This window comes from Eucyclogobius newberryi, unplaced genomic scaffold (genome assembly GCF_026437365.1).
Source record: "Eucyclogobius newberryi isolate DKJ021-1_F unplaced genomic scaffold, fEucNew1.0.hap1 SCAF_17, whole genome shotgun sequence".
Classification (NCBI taxonomy): domain Eukaryota; kingdom Metazoa; phylum Chordata; class Actinopteri; order Gobiiformes; family Gobiidae; genus Eucyclogobius; species Eucyclogobius newberryi.
The window spans coordinates 22,283,856-22,310,259 of NW_027315801.1; the positions used below are offsets into that span (position 1 = coordinate 22,283,856).

Genomic DNA, 26,404 nt, shown 5'->3' on the forward strand with positions numbered 1-26,404 from the left:
GTTGCGGCAGTAATTGTTTTGAAATGCTGAAAAACTCTTATCAGCAACGAGCATTAGGCCAACATTCGGCGGCGGGTGCGGGCGGAGCGCGGGTGGGTACGTGCGCGGGTGCCTGCGGGGTGCGTGCGGGGGAGCACGGTGCGCCGTGGCCCGTGCGGGGGAGCACGGCGCACCGTGGCCCACGGGGAGCGGCGCGGGCGTCGCCGTCGCCAACGCGGCTGGTGCAGAAAAGTTGGAAAAGCTTTTTTGCGGCAAAACGCGGTGCAGCAAATGATCAAGAGATTTGGCTCTAGTGACGTGCCTACGCACTGCCCGGAAGAAGGACCAAAACAAACCCTGCATGAGGTTTCGGCCAATCACAGAAGACGTGAGATTCTGCTTCTGTCAGTCTGACATGTCTAAGGTCTAAACACAGGCAATTGACAATTACAGGTTTTGATAAGAAACATAAGTTTCTCACTCTCTCATCCTCTTGAGACTATCTCAATGTGGTCATCTCACAGTTTCGGTTGAATGGGACGGTCGTAGGGCCCGTGGACCATGTGGATCGAGTAAACAAACATGCGCGACAGGTGACATTATTTGGAGAGTTCATAACTTCTACTGATAAACTTACCAAAGGATGTTCAGGGATGTTCACTAGAGGTGAGCAGGGTCTATCAAGCTACTATCGTTTTATCAACGCGTACAATTTTATGTCGTCTTTTAAGCTTCAAACAATTTGAGATGATCCCTAATCTTCACTAAACAAGACCAAATTCAATCAGCATTTGAATTCTTTTATTTAAAAAAACTTTTTAAAAAAATTCCAGACCATAAAGAAGGCAATCTAAATTCCTTTCTGGACACCCTCAATCTGCCTGTTATGTCAGAAGATCAAAATAAAAAATTCTGAGCTGAAATAACAGTTTTGGAAATACAGTGCACAATCAAAAGATTAAAGGACAATAAATCTCCGGGGAGCGATGGAATCCCTGTGAATGGTATAAAGCTTTTTAAGACATCCCAACTCCTTTCCTATTGGCAACTTTTACCGGGGCACTTAAGAAAACTCCTCCTTGTTGGAAAGTGGCCGTCGTACCGCCGACACCAAAAGAAGGGAAGGACCGATGGATTGTGCCTCATATAGACCTATTTCCATTCCGAATGTGGACTATCGTATATATACACTTCCAAACGATTACCATTACCAAACGACAAACACAAGACGACATAAGACGATCTTTACACATAATGAGCCAAATGCAAAAACAACAAAACAAAGCCATAATAATTAGTTAGGACGCTGAAAAGGCTTTTGATTCCATATTTATTTTAGGCCGTGGCTGGAGAGCCGTGGCGCGGTCAAATGGCCGCGCAGTTTCAGGAACCGCGGCATTTCCCTTATAGCCCGATATAGCCTCATGGCTAACCCTAACCCTAACCCTAAGCCTAATCCTAACCTTAACCTTAACCTTAACATTAACCCTAACCTTAACCTTAACCCTAACCTTAACCCGGCGCGGTCTAAAACGGCGCTAAAACGCGGTCAAATAGCGGCGCAGTTTCAGGAGCCGCGGCGCGCGGCCGGCACAAAAATAACATGGCTTTTTCGGCCGCGCGCCGCGGCTCTGCAGACACTCCCTTTATTTTAAGTGCTAAATAAATTTCAAGTCAATGATTTAATTTTAAAAAAAAATATTGGGGCTCTTTACGATGGTCCAACATCAAACCAGATCAATGGTCATCAGACAGAGTCACTGACTCTAGAGAGGGGGGTTAGGCAGGGCTGTGCCTGGTCTCCCTTCCTGTTTGCTTTGTATTTGTAATTGTAAACATTGGCCCAATTCATTACAATCAAAAACAATTCAGAATCAGAAAAAAAAGTAAAAAGAAAAAACAATTAAAATCTGCAATTGGATCAAAATAAAAATAGGCTAAAATATGAAAAATAAAAATAGGCTTACTATGCACACAAAATTTAGTTGAATTCATTTGTTCTACAATTGTTTGTATGGTACACAAAGTTGTCTGCTATGCAGAGGATGTTCTATTTTATTTGACCAAACCAGACATTTCCATGTGATGCATGTTCTTCAAAATGAAGTGAAATCTGTTCTTACAACATGGAAGGAGCTCATCAATACATGCAAACTTAACATCCATACATCTTATGGATGGAAAAAAGCCCCCAGCCCCGCTTATCCGGCTGGGTCTAAGCAGGGACTCCCAGGCCTCCCTCTCCCCAGACACTTCCACCAACTCTTTCCCGGGGGATCCAGAGGCTTTCCCAGGCCAGCTGAGAGACATAGTCCCTCCAGTGTGTCCTGGGTCTTCCCCAGGGCCTCTTCCCAGTGAGACATGCCCGAAACATCTCCCCAGGGAGGCGCCCAGGAGGCTCTGGAACAGATGCCCGAAACACCTCAGCTGGCTCCTCTTGACGTGGAGGAGCAGCGGCTCTACTCTGGGCGTTCCATGTACGCAGACCAGTCACGTATTTGAAAGTTTTCCATCATTGCTCCTCTGTTCAGATGCCCTTCCTCAGAGTCACAGATCCTTTCAGGGGTCCCCAAACTTTTTGACTCGAGGGCCACATTGGGTTCTATAATTTGGCCGAGGGGCCGGGCCTGGAAAATATGGTGTGTTTGTGTGAACTAATGAATTACTATAAATTACACGCAAGATTTGACCTATAACTTGTAACAAAGCAAACAAATGCAAGGCTCAATGCATTAAATAATGATTAATTTAATTAAATTTCAGTTGAATAAACACAGCAGGAAAACTGACCTTCAATTTCAGTGGGAACAGTGTTGTTGATCTCCCTGTTTTGCAGTGTGTGTGTCAAACACTTGCGCTTCCTGCTTGATTGGCCCCGGTGGCCGTTTGTGGTGAATTTTATTTTCTGCGCGCCATAGATTTTCTTGTGCGTGCACTATGTGCGAGCAGTGCACTATGTGCGAGCAGTGCACTATGTGCGAGCAGTGCACTATGTGCGAGCAGTGCACTATGTGCGAGCAGTGCGCAATTGCGCTGGGGCAACTTAGAGGGAACAGTGGCCATCTCTTGGGGAAATGTGGGCATTACAGGCGAAAGGTAAAATGAACGGCCAGGCACAGTATTGTGAGTTTGAATCCCGACTCCGACATTTGCTGCATGTCTTCCTCATCATTCCCCTTCCTTTCTTTCTCATTCCATCTACTGTCTAATAAAGCCTATGGCAAAAAAATAAAAAAATAAATTATATTTCAATATAGCTTGGACAAGCTTGGCGGGCCGGATTGAAAGGCCCAACCGGCCGGATGTGGCCCGCGGGCCGTAGTTTGGGGACCACTGCTTTAGAGCCTCTCCCCCGCTCTCTTATCCGACACACGAGGCTCTCGAGGTCGCCGCTCCTCGTCTGACATCTCATGTCAAAGGGTTTAATTTATGGCCGTGGTCAAATGGCCCAGCAGTTTCAGGAACCGCGGCACTGCCATAAAGCCTCATGGCTAACCCTAACCCTAACCTTAACCCTAACCTTAACCCTAACCTTAACCCTAACCCTAACCCTAACCCTAACCCTGACCCTAACCCTAACCCTAACCCTAACCCTGACCTTAACCTTTACCCTGTCTAAAACGGCGCGGTCAAATAGCGCAGCAGTTTTATGAGCCGCGGCACAAAATAACATGGCAGTTTCGGCCGCGCGCCTCGGCTCTGTAGACACTGCCTTAATTTATTGTCCTTCAGAACTGTAGTTCAGTCTGGTTGTTTACTGTGGCATTATTACGATTAAGGTTTAGATTGATCACTTTGTGCACAGGGGTTTATTACGCAGGGCAGTGTAGGCTTCAGTCAAATCTGTGCTCATTCGGCACAATCAGGCTCAGGACAGATTACTGATAGAGGGGAGAAGTCTTTTTCCTTTGACCATCAAATTGTGTGGGGGTTCTGAAATGTTGTCTATTGTTTTTAATACACTGTTGCTCAGAGGAACAGCGCCTTGTGAAGGTTTCTGTTTAAATATTACTTTGCGGGCCTCCACCGCCGACTAATAGTCTCACCCTTATGAATATGCTGAATATGTAAATTAGGTCATTTGCATATCCATATATGGTATATCAGAGCGGGCTCAAGAAGAGGTTGACAGATCGCCTTTCTGTTTTCACGTCGGAACTTATAGCGATACGGTTGGCGTTGGAATGGGCGGAATCTGCTTTGCAGTGTTGCGGCATTGTGGTGGCCTCTGACAGCCTTTCTGCATTGCAAAGCATTAAATCTGGGAAATCGGATTGCAGACAGGATGTGTTGAATGGCATCTTCTGTCTGATGCTCTCCCTGTCCAGGAAGGATGTGAGGGTTTCCTTCATTTGGGTCCCTGCGCATGTGGGGGTGGATGGTAACGAAATGGCTGATGCACTGGCTAAACGTTCCCTTCGGCGGCCATCAATTGATGTGGCGGTTGAGTTAAGCAAATCTGAAATCAAGCCTGTTATCAAGAGTCATGTGGTCGGCCTTTGGCAGGAATTTTGGAGCCACTGTGTTACTGGACGGCATCTCTATCACATACAGGGTAGTGTGGGTCCTTGCGGGTCTATGGGCAGGAACGCGTGGGAGGAAAGGGCCTTCGCCCGCATGAGGATTGGCCATACTGGACTCAATTGGTCACTGAGTAGGATAGGCAAACATCCGACCGGTCTGTGTGGTCACTGTCAGGTGCCAGAGACTGTCGAGCATGTGCTGATTTGCTGTGAGGCTTATGATAGGGAAAGGGCCGGGTTGGCCTTGTGGTTTCGGAATAATGGGCGGGAGTTCAATCTGCGGAACGTTCTGGCGATCCAGTCACAGGGTTTGTGTCAGGCTGTGGTTGCTTACTTATGTAGCACAGGGCTGGGTAAACGTTTATAGAGGTGGGGGGTGTTGGAGACTGAGCCGAGGATGAGGAGCAAGAGGATGTTCTAACGCGCTTGGACTTCATGGGCCTAGAAACGCCAAAGTGATGGAAGAAGGACTTCTAAAGGATAAAACGACAAAGACGTCCCATGACCTCATGGGCTTTGTAAAACAACAAAGACGTCCCATGATCTCATGGGCTTTGTACTTCCAAAGCACCGAACGTCAAAGAGGGCGAGGAAGGTGAAGAAGAGTCTCCCTGGAATAAAGCCGGTTGGTCTCTGACACAACAACTATTCTAGTCACAAAAACACATCATGACCTCATGGGCTTTGTAACGCCAAAGCGATGGGAGGAGTACTTTTACGGACTACGACAGAGTCTGAGGACTACGAAACGTCTGAGGAATAAAGTCTGGCGGTAATGCAACACTCGGATGCCAACCGCCATAAAACAACAACAACAACAACAACATCAGGGCTGAAACTCATGAGGAATTGCTGCACCAATAGAAGAGAGAAGTGCGTATAGGTGTGCTGCGCAGGTTTTTATACATTTTAGATTTCCTGTGCTCACTCTTTCAAGCTAAATCTGATGCACGCTTTTATAAATGAGGCCCCAGAGCACCTTCTTCCACATGTTTGCTGTGTGGCTTCTGGGAAACTGCAAAAACAGGACTTCTTATGGTTGATTTTTGGCAATGGCCTCTTCTTGCCACTCTTCCAGAAAGGCCAGATTTGTGTAGTGCACTGCAGATTCCCTGTCCCGCTGAGCTGTGTCTGCAGCTCCCCCAGGGACCTCTTGGCTCATCTCTGATCAGAACTCTCCTTGTTCAGCCTGTACGTTTTGGTGAACGGCCATGTCTTGAGAAGTTTGCAGTTGTCCCATACTCAATTTCAATTTTTTAATGATGGATTGAACAGTGCTCCCTGATTTTTTTTTTTTAATATCCTAACCCTGCTTTAAACCTCTCCATAGCGTTATCCCTGAGCTTATCTTGTTTGCATTTGTTGCCTTCACAGAACAGCTGCATTTATACTGAGATTAGGTCACACACAGTTGGACTCTATTGAATCATTCAATCAACAACATTCATTCTTTCAACAATTGTCGGGAAATTTCTGACAGAAACTGGTTGCACTCCGGGAAAAGAGGCTGAATATTGGACACACTTTTTAACATGTCAAAATAAATGCCAGTACAATTTAAGTTTGTGGTTGTGACGTGAAAAAATATGGAAAAGTTCTAGGGGTACAAACACTTTTGCAAGCCACCATACATAGGCATGGCTGGTATTTTATCTGTTTGTAAAAATGCACAAAGCCTGCACTGAAATGTGTACATCTTACTTTCATTGTCTTTCACAGCCGGCCTTCGTGGTGCAGATCTTCCCTCCTTGTGAGTTCTCAGAGAGTCATCTTTCTCACCTGGCTTCAGATCTGCTCAACAGCATTTCAAGTATTTCTCCTCACCTCATGATTGTCATCGCTTCTGTTTAATTACCTTTGGTTTATCTGGAAGAAAGCCAACACCAGCCCTTTTGGACTAATCCGGTCAAGAAAACTGCCTCATATTTATATGAATTTGAACTTTTACGAATCAGCATGCACCTATCTCTCACTTCACCAAGTCCTTAATTACCCCCAGTGACAATACTTTTCAGAGTGGGGACGTGTTCGTATTGCTCATATTTTTGCCATTTCAGTGTAGTTGGGCATAGCCTTTTTTAATTCATTGCACCTGGAAGCTATGGATTGGGACATTCTGTGGGAAGTTTTTCTTACATTCATAAAGTGTGTGTGTGTGTGTGTGTGTGTGTGTTTTGTTTTTTGAAACAATGTGATAAATTCTATGTTGTGACAAATTGACTCTGTACTGCTCTGGGTCTAAAATATCCATATTTCAGTCTGCCATTTGTGCTTTTGTTCTACCTGCCAAATTTTATTTTATTCCACAATTAACTCCTCAATTGTTCCCATCCACTGGAACTTTGAAGGGACATTTTGGAGTTGTATAGTTTACACTTCAATGCCTCAAGTGGGGGAGGAGGGGAGACGGGTTGCATATTTAAACTCCGGGGAATTTTTATCATATATTTACTTGTAAATAGTCTACATATTTAAAGATGAACGCGGCGAGTAAAGAGAGACAGATCATGTAATAATTTTATTTCTATAACAGTGTGGGGACAGGGAACTCATTGGTAAAGATGTTTTGGGAAGGGGTTATCAAATATTTGTAATTTTATTCTGTGCCAAAACATTTTTGCAAAAAAGTTCAACACATGCAATGTACTGTAATTATTTTCATATGTGATTTTATGGCCAGTAAGGCACTTACTTTTTGTATTTAATATGGTTATTAATTGCTGATCTAAAATTCAACATTGACTTTGTTTGCATGTCCCTGTTTTAACATTGTTCTGTATCGCCCCTTTTGTTGGAAAACTTTCACACAAAGAGGTCCTTCTCTACAGCTCAAAGACGCTGCATGCTTTTTATCATAATGGTTTGACCCTCTTTACAGAGAAGAATGTGACTTGATATTATGCCGCTATTGGATGTGAACCTCTTTAAGTTTTTACTGTCTCTTTGAGCCAAAATGTAAATAGTTGTTCTGTGCTCTTGTCTACTTTACCTTTATTATTTTCTTTCAGGGTACTTACTTTGGTTTTGTCTAACAAAACAAAGTATTTCTGAAAGAAGGAGTGATGTTCCAAACCGATGTTGAAAGTAAATTACGCTTGTCAGTTTTTTGTGTAAATATAAATTTCTTTAACTGCAAGCCAATTATGCTGGTTCATGGTGAAGGCACTTACAACTTTTTTTTATATATAAACAATATTAAAAAAAAAAAAAAAAACTACAAATAATAATGTATAATATAAAACTGTCTTTGATCAATCTTAAACTTGAGTGTTTTTTGCTGTTCCTCTATGAGGACATTTTAACCTGTAAAAACCTGTTGTTTAACTGCAGATCATTAAATGGTTCATTAATCCGACATTTGTGTGTTATTGTTTGTATGGTGAAGCTTTCAAAACTACCATATTCAATTTACCGTAAAACTGATAATTTCTGACCAATATGGTATATATTATATCTGAAATCCTGTTACACAAAACAGCACTGGTACTTCTTCACCACTTCTACTCACCTCTACACCAGAACAGCCCTGTCACAGTGCCAGATCAGATGTTACTCTCTCATTCTGCCGGTGTCATTTGCACTGGTCCCAAAATATATAAAAACAAATGTAGAAAGCTTGACAAAATCCCACTACTTTTCAATCTGGAAGGGGAAGCTGCAGTACACGTTTTAGACACCAGATGGCAGTTTCTAACAGCATTTCCATTGCTGGTTTACCCGTGACAACAACTCATCTCTGTCATCATGTGTGTTGCTAAAGTAATGTATGTTTTCTGTGTTTCAGAATGATGAGTCATCGTAAAAGACTGTTAGCTTATTAAGAAGCTAATCTATCTTTTGAAAGTGAAAAATCCTCAAAATGTTGCATTTATCAGAAAGCTGAAACCCATGAATAGGCTTCTTTCATTCTAAACTATAGTTTAGAATAATCATGTAACAATGCTAATGAATAAAGTAGACCGTTTGTGAGCCCCTTCCTAGCAAAAATCTTTGCTTGTATGATCATCCTTACGTAGTTTTTATTGAGATTTATTAATTAACACCTGAGTAGCTCGAGTCTGTCATGTTTCCAATGATTTCTACAGCACTCAGTTAAACAAGTATTTTTCATTGCAGCCTGTACAAAAGCAAAGCAAACAAATACAAAATGTTTTTCTCTCTGGTTTGAGCTTGAACCTTACTTTTTTCCTGGGCCCAGTGCAGCAAGTGCAGGCAAAGCCAAAACCGCATATAGGTGGCCACGTATAGGTGGGCTCTTGATGTGACATTGTGGCTCTATCGACAGAATGGAAGAAAATCAATTCTACTCAAAACCCATATTCACTATTGTCCCCATATGTAGTTCAAAGTCCTGCTGTCCGTGATGAGGCAGCCGCATAGCAGCAACCGGTACAGTTCGAGAGAGTAGTAGGAAGTGAGGGTGCTCTCCATCCCACTGAGCCAGAGAGGCAGTGCCACTTTCTGTCTAGTAGATGCTTTTCCTCTGACTGCTTGGTCTCAATTAGGAGTAAACAAACCATAGATAGTTCAACAATGTCACACCCAGAGCCCACCCATCTGCTGGTTTTACTCCTGCACTCATTACTCTGGCTGTTAAGCTTTTGCAAAAGTATTTGCAAAGCTGCATTTCCTCACATATTTGGATATGACCCTTGAAGGGCGCAGTTTTATTTAGAGTGAATAAATATTTAGACAATTATTACAAAGAACCGTAGTGTCCAAAAATAACTTTTTTTTTTCTTCAGCAAAAGCACACAATCTGCAAGTGCAAACCCGAGGAAAAAATAAATATTTTTAACTTGCCTCTCGGGGCTTACATTGCCTCTCAGGGCTTCCACTCCCACTACAAACCTTGAGGCATTATATAATACTTTTGTAAAAATCTTTGGCCCTATGGCTTTATTAGACAGGAAAGGTCGGTGTGAAATTGGGGATGTAAAATGTCAGAGCGGCATACATGTTCTGTGCCTTAACCACTCGACCACCGGGCCGCACTATGAAATACTTTTTATGGCATTCACTGAGTGTATTATGAGGAAGAGAATTAGTACAGTTCAGTAAGAAATGTGAAGAAAATGTATATACATTTGTTCTGATAGCCCAAGCAATAATGGAGGCTATGGTCATTGCCAAGGAGCCACAGGACAAGGCAGAGATAGGTTCATAATAGCCTACACTAGTCTACATGCATATTTTGGTGATTACAGCCCAGCCTAAAGCTGTGTCATACTTTTAGCCTCTGCCACAAAATGTCACTGGGGGAGTCCAAGTTATATTTATAGCCATATAATGTTAGGAATGTTGACAACTTGCATTTGAGATAAATGCATGTTTTAGGCCTTGTGTTGTGCATAGTCATTCAATGAAGATGGTTGAACAATTTGTAGGTACTTACTAGGCAGGATAGGCACAGCTAAATGTTTTTTTAATGGCCCATGGTTTATAAAATATTGCACTCCTCAGCCAAATAATCAACAAGACTGGCTATGGATACCGACTGGGGCCACCATCAGTCACCTCCTCTACATGGATGACATCAAGCTGTACACTAAGAGCGAGCAAAACATCGACTCACTGATCCACACAACCAGGGTCTACAGCACTGACATTGGGATGTCATTCGGGCTAAGTGTAGTCGGAAAGCAAAGATAGTCCACACAGAAGGGGTCTCACTCCCAGAGGGACAATAGCAGACATTGAGGATGTTACAAGTACCTTGGAACACCACAGGCAAATGGCAACCTCAAAGAGGCAACAAGGAAAGCAGCAACAGCCAAATACTTACAACGAGAAACTCCTAAGAAGCCAGCTCAATGGCAATAACAAGTCCTTGGCAGTAAACAGCTACACCCTGCCAGTGATCAGATATTCTGCAGGAATAAGGTGGCCAAAGGAGGAATTACAGACCACAGATGTGAAGACTTCTCACCATGCATGGAGGGTTCCACCCCAAACCCAGGGTGCTCCCTGACACTGTACACTAGCCGTAAGGAAGGAGGCTGTGGACTAGTGAGTGTGAGAGCCACTATCTTGGATGAAACATCCAAGATCCACCAGTACATCAAGGACAAGGCCCAACACATGACAGTGAATGTCAGTGAACGTCTCAGGCAATGGGGAGCAGAGGATGAGGTGCTGGAGGAGGGATGGGTGGTATGTTAACTTTAATTATGGAGGGGTCTGAAATTGTCATTGTAGGTGCATTTCTACTGTGAGAAACAGAATCTAAAAAGAAAAAGCTGCAAATCACATTGTATTATTTTTAAAGAATGTATTTGTATGACATTGCTGCAAAAATGATTTGAACACCTGCCAATCCGCGAGAATTCTGGCTCTCAAAAACCTGTTAGTCTTTCTTTAAAAAGTCCACATCTATTCCACCCCTAAATCAGCCAGACTCCAACTACTACTATTGGCAAGACCAAAGAGACAAAATTGAAGACTCTCACAGTGGAAATGCACCGATGAAAATGTCAGACTTCTTCATAATTTCTAAGTGGGAGAACTTGCAAAATCACAGTGTGTTCAAAAAACTTATTTTCCTCCTCCATGTCAGGTCCAGAGGAACAGTCTGCTATGAGTCGGGGAGAAGAGGAGAGAGATCTTACTCCCACAAACGGACAGGCTGTAGATGGTCCTAGACTGACCTGCTTCCATTTGCAGACAGACTGCAGCTGCATTAGGGCAGACTGAAGGAAACGAGGCTGCCAATCCGCGCCATCCACTTCTCCGACCACCACAGACCATTTTCACACAAACCCCTTTCATACTAGGCAGCGTGGGTTAAGTGTCTTGCCTAAAGACACAACAACTGGACTTTTCCACAAAATGGCAAAAACTTTGCTATCATTATGATGCAAGCAGGTCTTTTGGGCAAGAAAGACATCTAAAAATGAATAAACAATAACAGACTATATTATACTGTTGAACCTTCCAGGCAAAGCAATGAGATCTCCAGAAGACAAAGTGGGTGACGCATCCTTCACCACACAAGTTAGTCCTTTAAATATTCCAAAGTTATTCATGTTTTTTCTCATGCCAATATTATGTGAGTATAAGAGAGATGTTTCTCTGTACCAGCCTGAAGCGTCATGAGCAGATATGACTAAGCACATCCCCTGGTAACATGTGTAGGCCAGGCTTCCAAAGACATATCTCTGCATCGCAAACACAGGAATGACAGAACTTGTGTTCTTCCCTGCTGTTTACACCCATACCATTCTGGGCAGAGCTCACAGGTGTGCTTCATATTTGTTGAAAACAAGCTTCAACAAGTCTCATTTGAAGCCATTCTTTGCAAGTGGGTACTACAATTGGTGATAATTCAAAATGGAATTTGCCCATTACATACATGCTCAAAATAACCCAGCTGTTAGTCTGAGTCCATGTTATATTGTATGTGGATCTACAGTGGGGCTCCTTCAGCTGTCCACTTGACTGGCACATACACATGACAACATCATACACCTCCAACAACAGCTGAACTGCACTGTGCAAAGGGAAGGGGCCGGCGGGCCTGCTAAAGACTGCTGACAGCTCTAGTCCTGAAACAACTAAGATATCATCGCATTTGAGATGAGGTGTGGCTCAAACAGTGGTGCTTCAAACCATTCTCCATAGCAGTATATGCCGTGTGTAGGCCTGTACTGTATGCGGTTGTTAGATGGTATGGTGGCCCCGAAACTACACAACTGTACTGTCCATAGAATCATTTCAGAAATATAGATTCCTTTTAAATGGTGGAAGATTTGAACCTTTGTTTATAAGAGTGTAAGTATTTCAGGTGTGAAAAGATGCACTTCCACCTCCTCCCTGCTGGACCCCTCTGCAGTTTGTCTACAGAGCCAACAAGTCTGTAGACGACGCCATCTACCTGATACTCCACTACATCTTGCAGCATCTGGACTCCCCGGGAACCTATGCCAGGATCTTGTTTGTGGACTTCAGCTCCCTCATCAAGAAGGCCCAGCAGAGGATGTACAGGTGTGTGGCAGCTGAGGAAAGCCAAGCTGCCAGCGCAGATGATGGTTCCGTTCTACACGGCCATCATTGAGTCCATCCTCAGCTCCTCCATCACTGTGTGGTACGCTGGAGCCACAGCCAGGGACAAACAGAGACTAAAGCACATTGTGCTCTCTGCTGAGAAAGTGAAGACTTCCATCTCTGCAGGACCTGTAGGTCTCCAGGGCTCTGGGACGAACAGGTCGGATCACAGACCCTTCTCACCCTGGACACGGCCTCATGAACACTTCTTAACACTTGTCACTTTAATTATAATTTAATCAATCATTCACTGCTCTGTTCGCTTTCTGCACTACATCTATAAATGTAACTGTACATTTTGTGTACATAGTAAGCATATTTTTTCCTATTGTAGATTTAAATAGTTTTTCTTTAATGTATGCCCTTTTTGATTTTATATTTTGTTGTTTTAGCATTGTTTTATGTTGCATCGAATCACCAAAGCAAGTTCCTATGTGCGAATATTGTTCATTGGCAATGGCAATAAACCTTTTCTGAGTCTGATTCTGACTTGAGGTTGAGACTTGGCAAAAACCAAACGGCTGATACAAACAGAAGATGTTCAGTCTAAGCATGTGCACTTTGAACAGCACTGTCTCCGCGTCGTCTCCCAGCCTGTGTCCAGTGCTGTGAGGTCATATGGAACAGGACCTGAGCTCCATTTGAATGAGCCCTCTCTGGCCTGGGGGGTTCGAAGCACTTCCTCTCTAAGCACCTTTTTTGACAAATACAGACTTTTCACTCTTTCATAATACATGTGTCTGTTTCATCAAAGAATTCAGTTGTCAGCAAATATAACCTGCCAACGCTACACTCAATGGGAGCAATGAGCATTAATAAACTATTCTTTTTTTGTGGATTTAATACCTCAAAATGTAATGTAAAACTGACATAACGCTTCTCAAATCAAATCAAATCAATTTATTTTTGTAAGGCCCAAAATCACAACAACAGTTGCCTCTGAGGGCCACAGGGAGAAATGAAGTCAGACAATGTCTGTGGTGGCGATGAAGTCAGACAATGTCTGTGGTGGCGAGGGACGACGTCCCAGGGTCCTCTGTCCTTAGACTCTCCTTCTCGGCCAGGAAAAACTACAAAAAAAACCTCTTTGGGAAAAAAGCGTAGAAACCTGGAGGAGTTCCAGTGAAGGAGCGATCCGACTCTCACAGACAGACAGACGGACACGAGGAGACTGGAGCTGGACCCACTCTTCAGGCAGATGAGGGACCGGCTTCTACACCTTTTACAAATAGGCCGGTTTAGTTTTAAATAGAACCCTCCCTTCGGCTTGGGGGTCCCAAACTCTTCTCACCCTCTCATCTCATCCTCATCCATTTTCTACCCCAGTGGTTGCCGTCACTCGATATCAGTTGGGAGGGAAGCAAGGAGGCACAGGTCATTCTAGTTGAGTGAACAAACGAGGACATCTGCCAATGCACCATCAGCCTGCAGTCTCCAAAAAAAAAGAGCACACAGGAGGCGTCGGATGGGAATATGAGCAGGTTCCGGCCCAGGGCACTGGAATGCTCTGATAATGTTGTGATAAGGAGTTGAATGGACATAGGCTTCATGTTATCCAGCCTCCCCTAAGACATCCGATCTATTGGACACAAGTAGTCAGGAAGAGTATGGTGAGCAGCACTGCTTCTCAGCCTTCAAGGAAACCACTGTTGTGATTTTGGGCCGTTACAAAAATAAATTGAATTGAATTGCTTACCTGTTAATTTGGGTAATATCTGGAAAATACATTGGAGACAATCTAAATATATTGTCTGTGGCTGGCTTTACGGCTGATAATACCCGCATAGCAATTATACAGTAGTTTGTTAAAGCCATATTGTGCAACATTTAATTTTTTCATAAGAGACTTTATTTGTAGCTTTTCTTTAGAAGCCTTTAGTCACCATTTCTTTCTTATTATATGTTATTGATTTGTCATAGATGTTCTACAGTGTGGCATTAGTGACACGCAGGCCAAGTTACAGGACAGAACAAAGTAAGTAGCACTGGGCGTGTATGGGGGGTAGGGGAAAACACAACATTTCTGAGCAATTGTGTCAATGCAGAAGAATAAAGTTTGTGTGGGTAATAGAGAAACAATTATATTACCTTTCAAAGCTCTCAAATGTAGATTTAGCGTAATATGTCCCTTTCATTCCCCTCTGCACAGAGCATGATGCTACAGTGCTATAAGATGAGAACTTTTCCGTCAAGAATGTACAAGCTCTTTAACCTGTCAATGAGAGTGTTCCTGTGGATCTTATCTAAACCTGGACACTTTTTCAATGAGCTTTGCAGTTCTTTTAAAAATGTATTACGGTGGAAACCGAGAGTACTGGGGCTATATGTTGAATATGAGGGGCATTTGTGGGAAAGGTGGGTGTTATGAGGGGGGGTCACAGGTGTAAGTCAATGAAACTTGCATGGGATGGCAAACAGGGGCTCTTTGTTTCCCTCTAAAAACATTGTGACAAGTGTGGCCCCCCGGCTCCTGTGGGCAGAGGAAGAAGCTCATGTTAGTCAGATCAGTATGACCCCGTGACCCCACCCCTCACTCACAAACTACACCTGATCTCATGGGACAGCACAGATGGACAAAGTGCTTCCATACACAGAGACGAGTGGGAATGGGAGATTTAGGAGATGAAAATGAACTGATGTGAACCTTACAATGTTAAACAGTGCACAGCAGAGATTGGCCTGTTCTCTCTGTATATTCTATACAGAAGATACAAATCTTGAAGTATTGTAGAAGTATTTGTTCTTTGATGGCCAGGCAAGGGATGTACAACTGTACCTGAACATGTGGTTATGGCAGTGGTCCAATTTGAGTGCATATACTAAATACTCTTACCCAAACGTGTCCAAAGACTTTTTTTAATTCATTAGTTAGAGAAAAACACATTTTCCAGACCATGGGAAACATGTTCTCTTAGCTTTCTGCCGCTGTCGGCCAGTCCCGTAGTGCACAGTCTTTTCTCACAGTTATTATCCCGCTCTCTGAACTGAGCGGCGGCTGCTGGACCTCTTATCACCTTGGCCCACACTGTCCCAGGACTACAGAGGGAGCGCAGATACAACCAGGCAGATTCCTCTCACTGCCAGTTGCTAGGTACAGGACTAATACCACTTATTAAAACTACTCTCCCTCATTGCCCCCTGTACCTCTGACTCAACCATAGAGCTCTCCTTCTAAAGAGATAGCAGGGTGCAACATTTTTTAAATATTTCCCACAAGTTATGACGGCCTATCAGCGGGCCAGCTGTACACTCCAGATCGCACCATTCATGATGCTATTATGCAGATATGAATACATTTGTGTGCGGCTGTCAGGTCGATTCCACCTTTGTATGTGGGACGTCCTGAACAAAGACACAAGAGTGGAGGCGTTCTTGCGTGCTCCCTCCCCAGGCCCATTCACCAAGCCAAACTATTCAGTGTCTTTATGCAAATGTGCTGGTGTCCTCAAGGCTCCTTTAAAGAGCACTGTAAGCAGCATGGTGCATTCAAGAGCATACTGTAAACTCCAATACTGGCAATGTATCAAAGGAACAGTCAAGTGGATGGATTATCTGTGCCTACATTTTCATATTTACTGAGCGGGCTGTTTCTAGAAGAGAACAACAGTATAACTAAGGACAGTGAAGCCGACCCCCACTTCAAGACTTGAGATATTTGCATTGTAGATTTACCTGGATTTGATTTTCAATTTGTATATTGTATAGATATTTGTATTTCATCTACTGAATTGAATTTGTGAAAAGAAAAAAGTAAGAATACAACTAGATTAACATAAACAGTCTAGACCTTGAATCATTGCCATTTAACACAAAGAAGTGTCTGAACTCTAAATCCCACGCCACCGCTTGAGATTTGGCTGTGAACCTCTCAATAAAGAAGACTCTTGCATATCATTGATGATTAGAAATGACAGAATCTCGATCTTGATTGAAATGTGAATAATTGCCCTGCCCCTAACTAAGATAAGTAGCAAAAACTTCTGTAGCCAGACTCAAATATAGTTGCTCAAGATGGGTTGCGCAGCACCCACTGTTCCAAACACAACAGAGACACTGAGGATGGGTCAAATGCAGAGGACTCACATTTCTTTTCCCTGGCACAGGAGGTGGAAGCAACTGTCCAACAACATCTGCTCTCAGCCAGGCATCAGCAGCAGTCAACATATTTACAAAGGAGCAGGATCATTCATTCATTTTCTCCTGCTTGTTCCCGTTAGTGACTGGAGCCGATCCCAGTGACTTTGGGCCCAGCTTGTCGCAGGGTCATAATAAAGAAAGCAACGTTACTCCAGAGTCATTTTATACCGCAACTCCTACTAATATCTGCCTTTGGAACAGCTTTTATTTGTGTTTAGGCTGAACTGTGAGGATACTTTAAAATAGATTTTCCTTTTTAATACCTTGCACTGGTATTGTTATTCTTAAACCCAAATCTCTGAACCAGGAGCTGTGGTTTGACGTTGTAATCATCGAACATCTTAACATCCTGTGTATTCTCCCCTAATATTTTTCTAATCACACACACACAACATTCAAATGAGAATTAAAAAAAAAATTGTTTTGTTTTATTATGTAACTTTCAAAGATTTTGTAGTTTTTGTTGTCAACGTCTATTGCTTTGACCTCATGGGCTTTGAAAAACCAAAGTAATGGAAGAAGAACTTCTAAACGACAAAGTCTGAGGAATAAAGTCTGGTGGTAATGCAACACTTGGATGCCAATTGCCATAAAACAACAACAACAACAACAACAACAACAAAGCCAGAACTCACGGCTGAAGGAGGGTTTAAGGACAGGGGATGCTGGGACATTTATCCATTTGCTAATTTCCTGTGAACACCGTTAAATCGCCTTCTTTGTTTCATTTATTTATGTTTTGCCAGTGACCACTAAACACAGATGTTTCCAAATTCCTTGTCTTGTCGATAAGGCACCGTAAGCTGCTGTTCCTCCACACGTTTACTTTTACACGCAAACACACTTACACACACTCTTACACACGCACACACACACTTGCACACACTTGCACACACGCACACACACACTTACACACACTCTTACACACACACTTACACACACTCTTACACACGCACACACACACTTGCACACACTTGCACACACGCACACACACACTTACACACACTCTTACACACACACTTACACACACGCACTTACACACGCACACACACACTTACACACACGCACTTACACACGCACACACACACTTGCACACACTCTTACACACGCACACACACACTTGCACACACTCTTACACACGCACACACACACTTGCACACACTCTTACACACGCACACACACACTTACACGCACTCACACACTTACACACACTCTTACACACGCACACACACACTTACACACACTCTTACACACACACACTTGCACACACTCTTACACACGCACAGGGCCGGCCCAAGCCTTCAGGGGGCCCTAAGCGAAAAGAAATTGGGGGGCCCCTCACCACGTCATCAGAATCAGTTTTATTGCCATTGTCAGTAAACAATTCACATATGGGAACTTTCTTCAACGCAAACAAAGCGCACCAAAACTCCAGGGCATCCAGTTAGTTTATTCTCAACACCTCACAAGCTCAAATATTGATAACTTAAATCCCACAATGTTTTTGGGCGTATTTGTGGGCGTTAAGGGTCTACAGCCACATTAGCACATTAGTTTAAATTAATGAACAGGGGGGGGGGGGTCTGGGGGCCCTCCCCCAGAGATTTTCAGACCTTTTTTGGGTCTTCTGCTGCATTTTAATGTGGTCCAGCCGGCTAAAGTAAGAGTAAAATGTTGAGGTTGTAATGCTATAAAATGATGATGTGATGAAACTGTGCCAGGAGAAAATGATTAAAGCCAGTTATTAATACATTAGTGTACTTAATTACTCAATACAATATTGGCTATGAAAAATAATTATGGTCAAATTGATTCATTTTAACTGAAAATGTAAAAGTAATAGTTATCCTTACTAATTTATCTTTTACAGCTCCCAACTGTTCCTTCTTGCCAAAGTGACAAAACAAGTTATATTAAATTAAACAAATGGCATAAGCATTGCTTGATTAACAATTAACACTGATAAAACAGTGCAAACATGTTATTCCCAGAGAATGAACAGAACGAGAACTGAAGGTCCAAACCTAGCTTTAGTGAAGAGACTGTGTTTCTGCAACTTTGCCACTTTTGTATAAAAATATATAGTATTATTCTATAACAGACGTAATCATAATATGTCTGGTTATTTTTCACTATCAATTTATTATAATTTATAACAAATAGTCTAATGATGCTTTTTAAATAAATTGAAATGTTTTATTGCTCTAGTAAAAGTTAATTACAATATAAATGTTTGTTTTGATCAGAACATCACACACTGGACTCCTGCATGAAACAATGCTGCGATGTGATTGGCTGATGGACCTTACGTGCATAAACCTTTACGTTCCTCTTATTGCACTTTAAGAAGTCAAAGTCAAACAGACATCACGAGTCACGATTGATCTCACACATGGTGATGTGAGAGAGAGGGACGCAAACTCAAACCCGCTCATCTCTAACTGAGGCTGCACAGGGGCCCGGGACAGGGGCCCGGGACAGGGGCCCGGGACAGGGGCCCGGGACAGGGGCCGCACACTGTTCACTCCAAAGTCTCACGTCAGAGGTTCTGGACGAGACGGCGCACGTCCGGACCGGATCTCCGCCTCTTAGTGACCCGGGCATAGACGCCCCTCACCGGCCTCACCTGCAGCTCACACTACCGGGCTGGTGTAAATGTGAAGCTTATTATCTTTCATTCAGACATATCAGAGCTCACACTCTTACACACGCACACACACACTTGCACACACTCTTACACACGCACACACGCACACACACACTTACACACACGCACTTACACACGCACACACACACTTGCACACACTCTTGCACACACACACTTGCACACACTCTTACACACGCACACACACACTTACACACACTCTTACACACGCACACACACACTTACACACACTCTTACACACGCACACACACACTTACACACACTCTTACACAAGCACACACACACTTACACACACTCTTACACACGCACACACACACTTACACACACTCTTACACACGCACACACACACTTACACACACTCTTACACACGCACACACACACTTACACACACTCTTACACACGCACACACACACTTACACACACTCTTACACACGCACACACACACACTTGCATACACTCTTACACACGCACACACACACTTACACACACTCTTACACACACACTTACACACACTCTTACACACGCACACACACACTTGCACACACTCTTACACACGCACACACACACTTGCACACACTCTCACACACGCACACACACACTTACACACACACTTACACACACACTTACACACACTCTTACACACGCACACACACACTTGCACACACTCTTACACACGCACACACACACTTGCACACACTCTTACACACGCACACACACACTTACACACACTCTTACACACGCACACACACACTTACACACACTCTTACACACGCACACACACTCTTACACACGCACACACACACTTGCACACACTCTTACACACGCACACACACACTTACACACACATTCTTACACACGCACACACACACTTACACACACTCTTACACACGCACACACACACTTGCACACACTCTTACACACGCACACACACACTTACACACACTCTTACACACGCACACACACACTTACACACGCACTGACACACACACGCACACACACACTTACACACGCACTTACACACGCACACACACACTTACACACACTCTTACACACGCACACACACACACTTACACACACTCTTACACACGCACACACACACTTACACACACTCTTACACACGCACACACACACACTTGCACACACTCTTACACACGCACACACACACTTACACACACACACTTACACACACACTTACACACGCACTTACACACGCACACACACTCTTACACACGCACACACACACTTACACACACTCTTACACACGCACACACACACTTACACACACTCTTACACACTTACACACACTCTTACACACGCACACACACTCTTACACACGCACACACACACTTGCACACACTCTTACACACGCACACACACACTTACACACACTCTTACACACGCACACACACACTTGCACACACTCTTACACACGCACACACACACTTACACACACTCTTACACACGCACACACACACACTTGCACACACTCTTACACACGCACACACACACTTACACACACACTCTTACACACGCACACACACACACTTACACACACACACTTACACACGCACTTACACACGCACACACACTCTTACACACGCACACACACACTTACACACACTCTTACACACGCACACACACACTTACACACACACTCTTACACACTTACACACACTCTTACACACGCACACACACTCTTACACACGCACACACACACTTGCACACACTCTTACACACGCACACACACACTTACACACACTCTTACACACGCACACACACACACTTGCACACACTCTTACACACGCACACACACACTTACACACACACTCTTACACACGCACACACACACACTTACACACACACACTTACACACGCACTTACACACGCACACACACTCTTACACACGCACACACACGCACACACACTCTTACACACGCACACACACACTTACACACACTCTTACACACGCACACACACACTTACACACACTCACACAAGCACACACACACTTACACACACACTCTTACACACGCACACACACACACTTACACACACACACTTACACACGCACTTACACACGCACACACACTCTTACACACGCACACACACACTTACACACACTCTTACACACGCACACACACACTTACACACACTCACACAAGCACACACACACTTACACACACTCTTACACACGCACACACACACTTACACAAGCACACACACACTTACACACACTCACACAAGCACACACACACTTACACACGCACTTACACACGCACACACACTCTTACACACTTACACACACACTTACACACACTCTTACACACGCACACACACACTTACACACACTCTCACACACGCACACACACACACTTACACACACTCTTACACACGCACACACACACTTACACACACTCACACAAGCACACACACACTTACACGCACTCACACACGCACGCGCACGTTCCAGCGGTAGCGGGCGGAGCCGCGCCGCGGGGCGGTTTGTGAATGAGCGAGGACAGGGCTCTGGAGCAGACGGCCCTCAGAGCGCAGCGAGGAGCCCAGCAGCGCTCACACGGCGAAGCAGAGCCGCACAAATGGAGCTCTTTACCGGATTTCGATCTTTACTTTTCGTCTCTGTTCTCATCAACGGCATTTTCATCTCAACACAGACCAAAGAAGGTGCGTGTCTAATGTCTCACACAGCCGCGCGGGACTTTAAAACACTTTGGAGAGTTGTCAAGGCTTAATATGAGGACTGGGGAAAGTTTCAACCTTCTGATTGTGTGACAGTTGATCAGAACGCACACTGCCAGACATATTTTAACTTGTTTAATTTTGACATTTTTGATTATTATTTGTGTGTTTACGGTGTTGCTGTGCGGGCAGAGTTTTTAAAGTGCAACTCTTATGCGTAAAGACTGGTTGGGCTGATTTTATGAGGGTAGCAAGTGAAGTGTCGATGCTTTTTATGTCCTAACTGTATTTCTCAAACTCTTACAGGCCTATCTTTTATTTTCCTTCTTTTTTTTTAATTGACATTCTCGTTTTATCTTTAGCGGCGGATTGTGCAACCTTGAAGTGTCCAGATAACTTTGAGGAATCTAAACTGGCTCCACTCACACTGATATAGAGACATTTATTTATACTATTATTTTAGGTTCACACATACACTTGATGTTTATCAATACATGTTTATTTTGAAGAGTATATGGAGCCTATCATGTCATCATTTTGTCGATTTTCTGTACATTTTCTACAAACATTTGTATTTGACAAGCAAAACTAAACTTATTACAAACTGGTCTTGATAAACTCATTATGATTCTGTCACTTGTGTCCACAGAGGTTCTCCTGGACATGCGTGCCACAGGGGGAGAGCTGGGCTGGCTCACATGGCCCTTAGACCAGGGAGACAAGCCGGGGGTGAGTACTGCTCCACACCATCTCCACGCGTCTCCTCCAGCTCACACGTGGAATGCGCCTGAGGGAAAGTGCATCGAGAGACGGCCCAGGAAAGCTCTGGCCGTACACATTACTGACCGTTTGACTTGTGTGGTTCGCTGTTTTTTTGTATATGCTTGTCAGATCCATGTAAGTGTTGACTCAGGGGCCCGCACAATGCTCAGAGTAGTGGGGTCCCTAGCAGAGCATGTCTAGGCTGCAGACAGACTAGCTGCATGCTCAGAGCTGGGAATACTTGTGGCTTCTTGTGGTTTCTCCAGAATTGTATGTTAGAGAGCAATTAACTTTTAATGTTGCAGCATGTGGTACCTCTTTGGGTTGGGAGGGGTATAGATGTGGGGCCAGTTACCTTTTTCCGTAACGCACAAGAAAATTGCTGAAGATTCCATCCTTTATTGCACCCAAATGCTGCGGCTATCCCAGTGCCAGCTAACGGGGCGAATGTGTCTGCACCTCTGTTGTGTGGTTTCAAAAATAATAGCACCGACTAAGCTCATGCAAATCTTCCGCTGATAGGTCTGTGTTGCGTGAGTCAAAGACATGTGTGGGCGTGTTGTCTTTACTGCTCCTACGCAGTTTCATTCCTTACATCGCATTTCGTTTCACTTTTAAACATCCCATTATTACCTCAGTGCAAGTACGTGCCTGAAACACAATGCGCGTTTATCTAACTGCGAGCGTCATTTAGCATAACCTTAAAGCCTTCACCAGCTGGGTAATAGACGAGCTGGCCCTGCTGTGCATCAACTTTATAAGCATGAGCCACACACTCGGCCAACAGTGCACATTCCTTTAATTAACAGCACAGTGGCTCCATGCAGAGAGTACACAGCAGCCCATGCCCTTGTGCAGGCCAGTTGTTCTTTAAGAGCCGGTATGGCTGGCTCTTAAAACAAGCTTAAATATGTCTCTGCTGGCTCTCGCGTGCATTGTTCCACTAAGTTGACAGTCTAAATTAGAAAGAGTTGTATCTTTGTGTGGGATTTGTAAATTCTTTCCCACACAAATCCTTGAGGTCTGTATTGTTACATTCCCGAAAGGTCATAAATTGGAGTTCCCAGTGTCGCAGAATGTGTTGTTGTTGTTGTCAAAGCGAGCACAAATATTAGAACCAATTAGTAATGTACAGAGTGAATGTTTTTGGTTCTAGTTTCATATTACGGCGGTCTTGCTGGCCCCCGGTGCCCAACTCTGCTTTCTTTTGAGAGCTTACGCAATGATTAGGTGTTCCCCAGGGGTCTGTATTCGCCCCGCTAATCTTGTGGCTTGTTTCTCGTCGCAGTGGGAAGTGGTGCAACGGACTCTGAACGGATCCCAGTTCTACACGTATTCAGTTTGCAACGTGGGAGAGCGCGAGCAGGACAACTGGCTTCGCACCACCTTCATCCAGAGACGACCTTCAGCCTCACGGGTTTTTGTGGAGCTCAAGTTCATTGTAAGAGACTGTAACTCGTTTGACGGCGCATCGTTGACCTGCAAAGAAACCTTCAACCTTTTCGCTTCTGAGGCGGATGCGGATGTCGGCACCACGTTCCGAAAAGGCCAATTCAAGAAAGTAACCACAATCGCGCCAGATGAGATCACAAGCAAAAATGAACTACGTATCAACACCGAGACAAAAGTAGTGGAGAACCTCTCGAGGAAAGGTTTCTACCTAGCTTTTCAAGATATCGGCGCTTGTGTGGCTCTACTCTCAGTTCGCGTTTATTACAAGACGTGCCCCGCTACAATCAAGAGTCTCGCATCTTTCAAAGAAACTGTGGCAGGAGGAGATAATCAAGCTTTGAGAGAAGTCATAGGTGAATGTGTGGATAATGCTGCCAGCGAAGAGCAGCCTCGGATTTACTGCACCGTGGATGGCGAATGGGTGGTACCTGTTGGACAATGCCAGTGTGAACCTGGCTATGAGGAAGTAGGAAATGCATGCAAAGGTAAGGATTCTTTGTTATACTGTATATTATGTTTTCTTTCTCTTTAGGATTTGAAAGGAACTGGGGTGTGAACAAATAGCAGCAGTTTTAAAAAGAGACGGTTTAGGCTAAGTCACTATTTACCTTTATGCTAATTGCAGGGGTTGTAAAACAAGCCTGTGAAAGAGCGCACATATCTATCATAGGTGTTATTATCATTGTTGGGTGGAATTCTGCCCTTGGCTAACACGGCTCATCTGAAATGGAAGGAATGCTCAGGTATACTTGTACATGCCTCGACATCTTCCTTGACCTTGAACCGATACCCATAAACTCAGAAAATATGCCTGTCCTTTGAAATACAATTCAAATGTGCGCATGTTTGAAAATCCTTGTTCAGTCATAGAGCATTTGCAGTTACACCCATTGTGCTATCAGACCAAGTTGACCATTGACCAGAGGTGTTTGAAGGCAAGGCTTACCTGGCGTTTGTGATTATTCTTGACATCAGCTTAGGGATGAAGTAAAATTCTGAAGTACTATATATATTTTTGAAGTTACATCTTGTGGCATTTTCTTGAAAATTATACCTGAATTGGATAATTTTATTTTCAAAACTCAATATTATATGACCACAACTTTATGACTATTATTGTTCCACTTGAGACACGAGCTTTTATAGTTTATAAGGGTAATAGCCCTGTCTTTCCTCAGTTTCCATTTCACCGCGCTAACAACTCTCTGTCTATTTGAATCTATTGGACATGGTCTTAATGTAGATGTAATGACCACAATTCACACCCCATTATTCGCAATCCATTTACTTTATTCAAAAAAAACAAATTTTGAAGCAAAAATATATTACTTTCATAAATTCCTGTTTTCTTTGGGCCAGAGCCGTAGCTGACTTAGAAACCGCATATTCCAAGGGTGGTTTTATGAATGTTATACATCTGTGTAAGTCGTGTTGCATCAGGTGTTCTCATGCGCTCTCATTATCAGCTCTTCTCTTCTTATCTGGTTGATACGAGTTTGCTGTGGAGTGGAACTATAACTCAGGCCTTTGTAGTGAAGCGTCTCTCTGTTTGCCGTGAATAGGAGGCCTTCATTGTTGTGGGATCGGCTGTCAAAGAGCTCGAGAGTGATCAAAGACTATAGAGGCTACTGTACTCTGATGAATTAGCATCTTCAAGAGTGTTGTGAGTGAGTGAGGGGAGGAGGGAGGAAGAGGGGGCCATGCAGACTCTATGTTCCCCTGTCTGAGGGATCATCACTCCCCTCTGCTGCTGTTCTGAGCCTGGGCTTTTGGGTTGTATTGTGTGACGGCTGCAGAGGATTTAACAGTGAACTCAAGCTGGCATGCAGAGGCCTGTTGAGATCGGAACTATGACTCAGTATCGTATGACTCCTTTTGATAGTATGAATTTCTTGAAATGACTGGTTGGGATGTCTTTAAACTGGTGATAAACTTTTTTTTTGACAGGACAGTATAGTATGAAATGGAGCTGAAGTGTGGGTAAAACATTCAACAAATTGTCAGCCCAGGCTCGAGCTCACGTCGCTGAGGCGAGCAGAGCGTATTGCATATGTGCTACAGTTTGATCACTTAATTAACAGGAAACATGTTCAGAATTGATACAAAAAAGTAAAAAATAAAAACCGTTACGCCGGGTGTACACTGA

At 43.8% G+C, this 26,404-nt stretch overlaps 2 protein-coding genes across 2 annotated transcripts in view; both read left to right on the forward strand.

The window, feature by feature from the left end:
- spen (spen family transcriptional repressor) overlaps positions 1-7,857 on the forward strand; it is a 28,627-nt gene extending 20,770 nt beyond the window's left edge. The window contains exon 15 of the mRNA XM_072449480.1: positions 6,222-7,857. Within this exon, the coding sequence (XP_072305581.1) occupies positions 6,222-6,353 (132 nt within the window). The 3' untranslated portion in view covers positions 6,354-7,857. The remainder of the gene's footprint in view (positions 1-6,221) is intronic.
- Positions 7,858-21,873: 14,016 nt separating this feature from the next.
- epha2b (eph receptor A2 b) overlaps positions 21,874-26,404 on the forward strand; it is a 36,449-nt gene continuing 31,918 nt past the window's right edge. Inside the window, exons 1-3 of the mRNA XM_072449464.1 lie at positions 21,874-22,029; positions 22,694-22,773; positions 24,095-24,743. Coding sequence (XP_072305565.1) covers positions 21,945-22,029; positions 22,694-22,773; positions 24,095-24,743 — 814 coding nt within the window. The 5' untranslated portion in view covers positions 21,874-21,944. The remainder of the gene's footprint in view (positions 22,030-22,693; positions 22,774-24,094; positions 24,744-26,404) is intronic.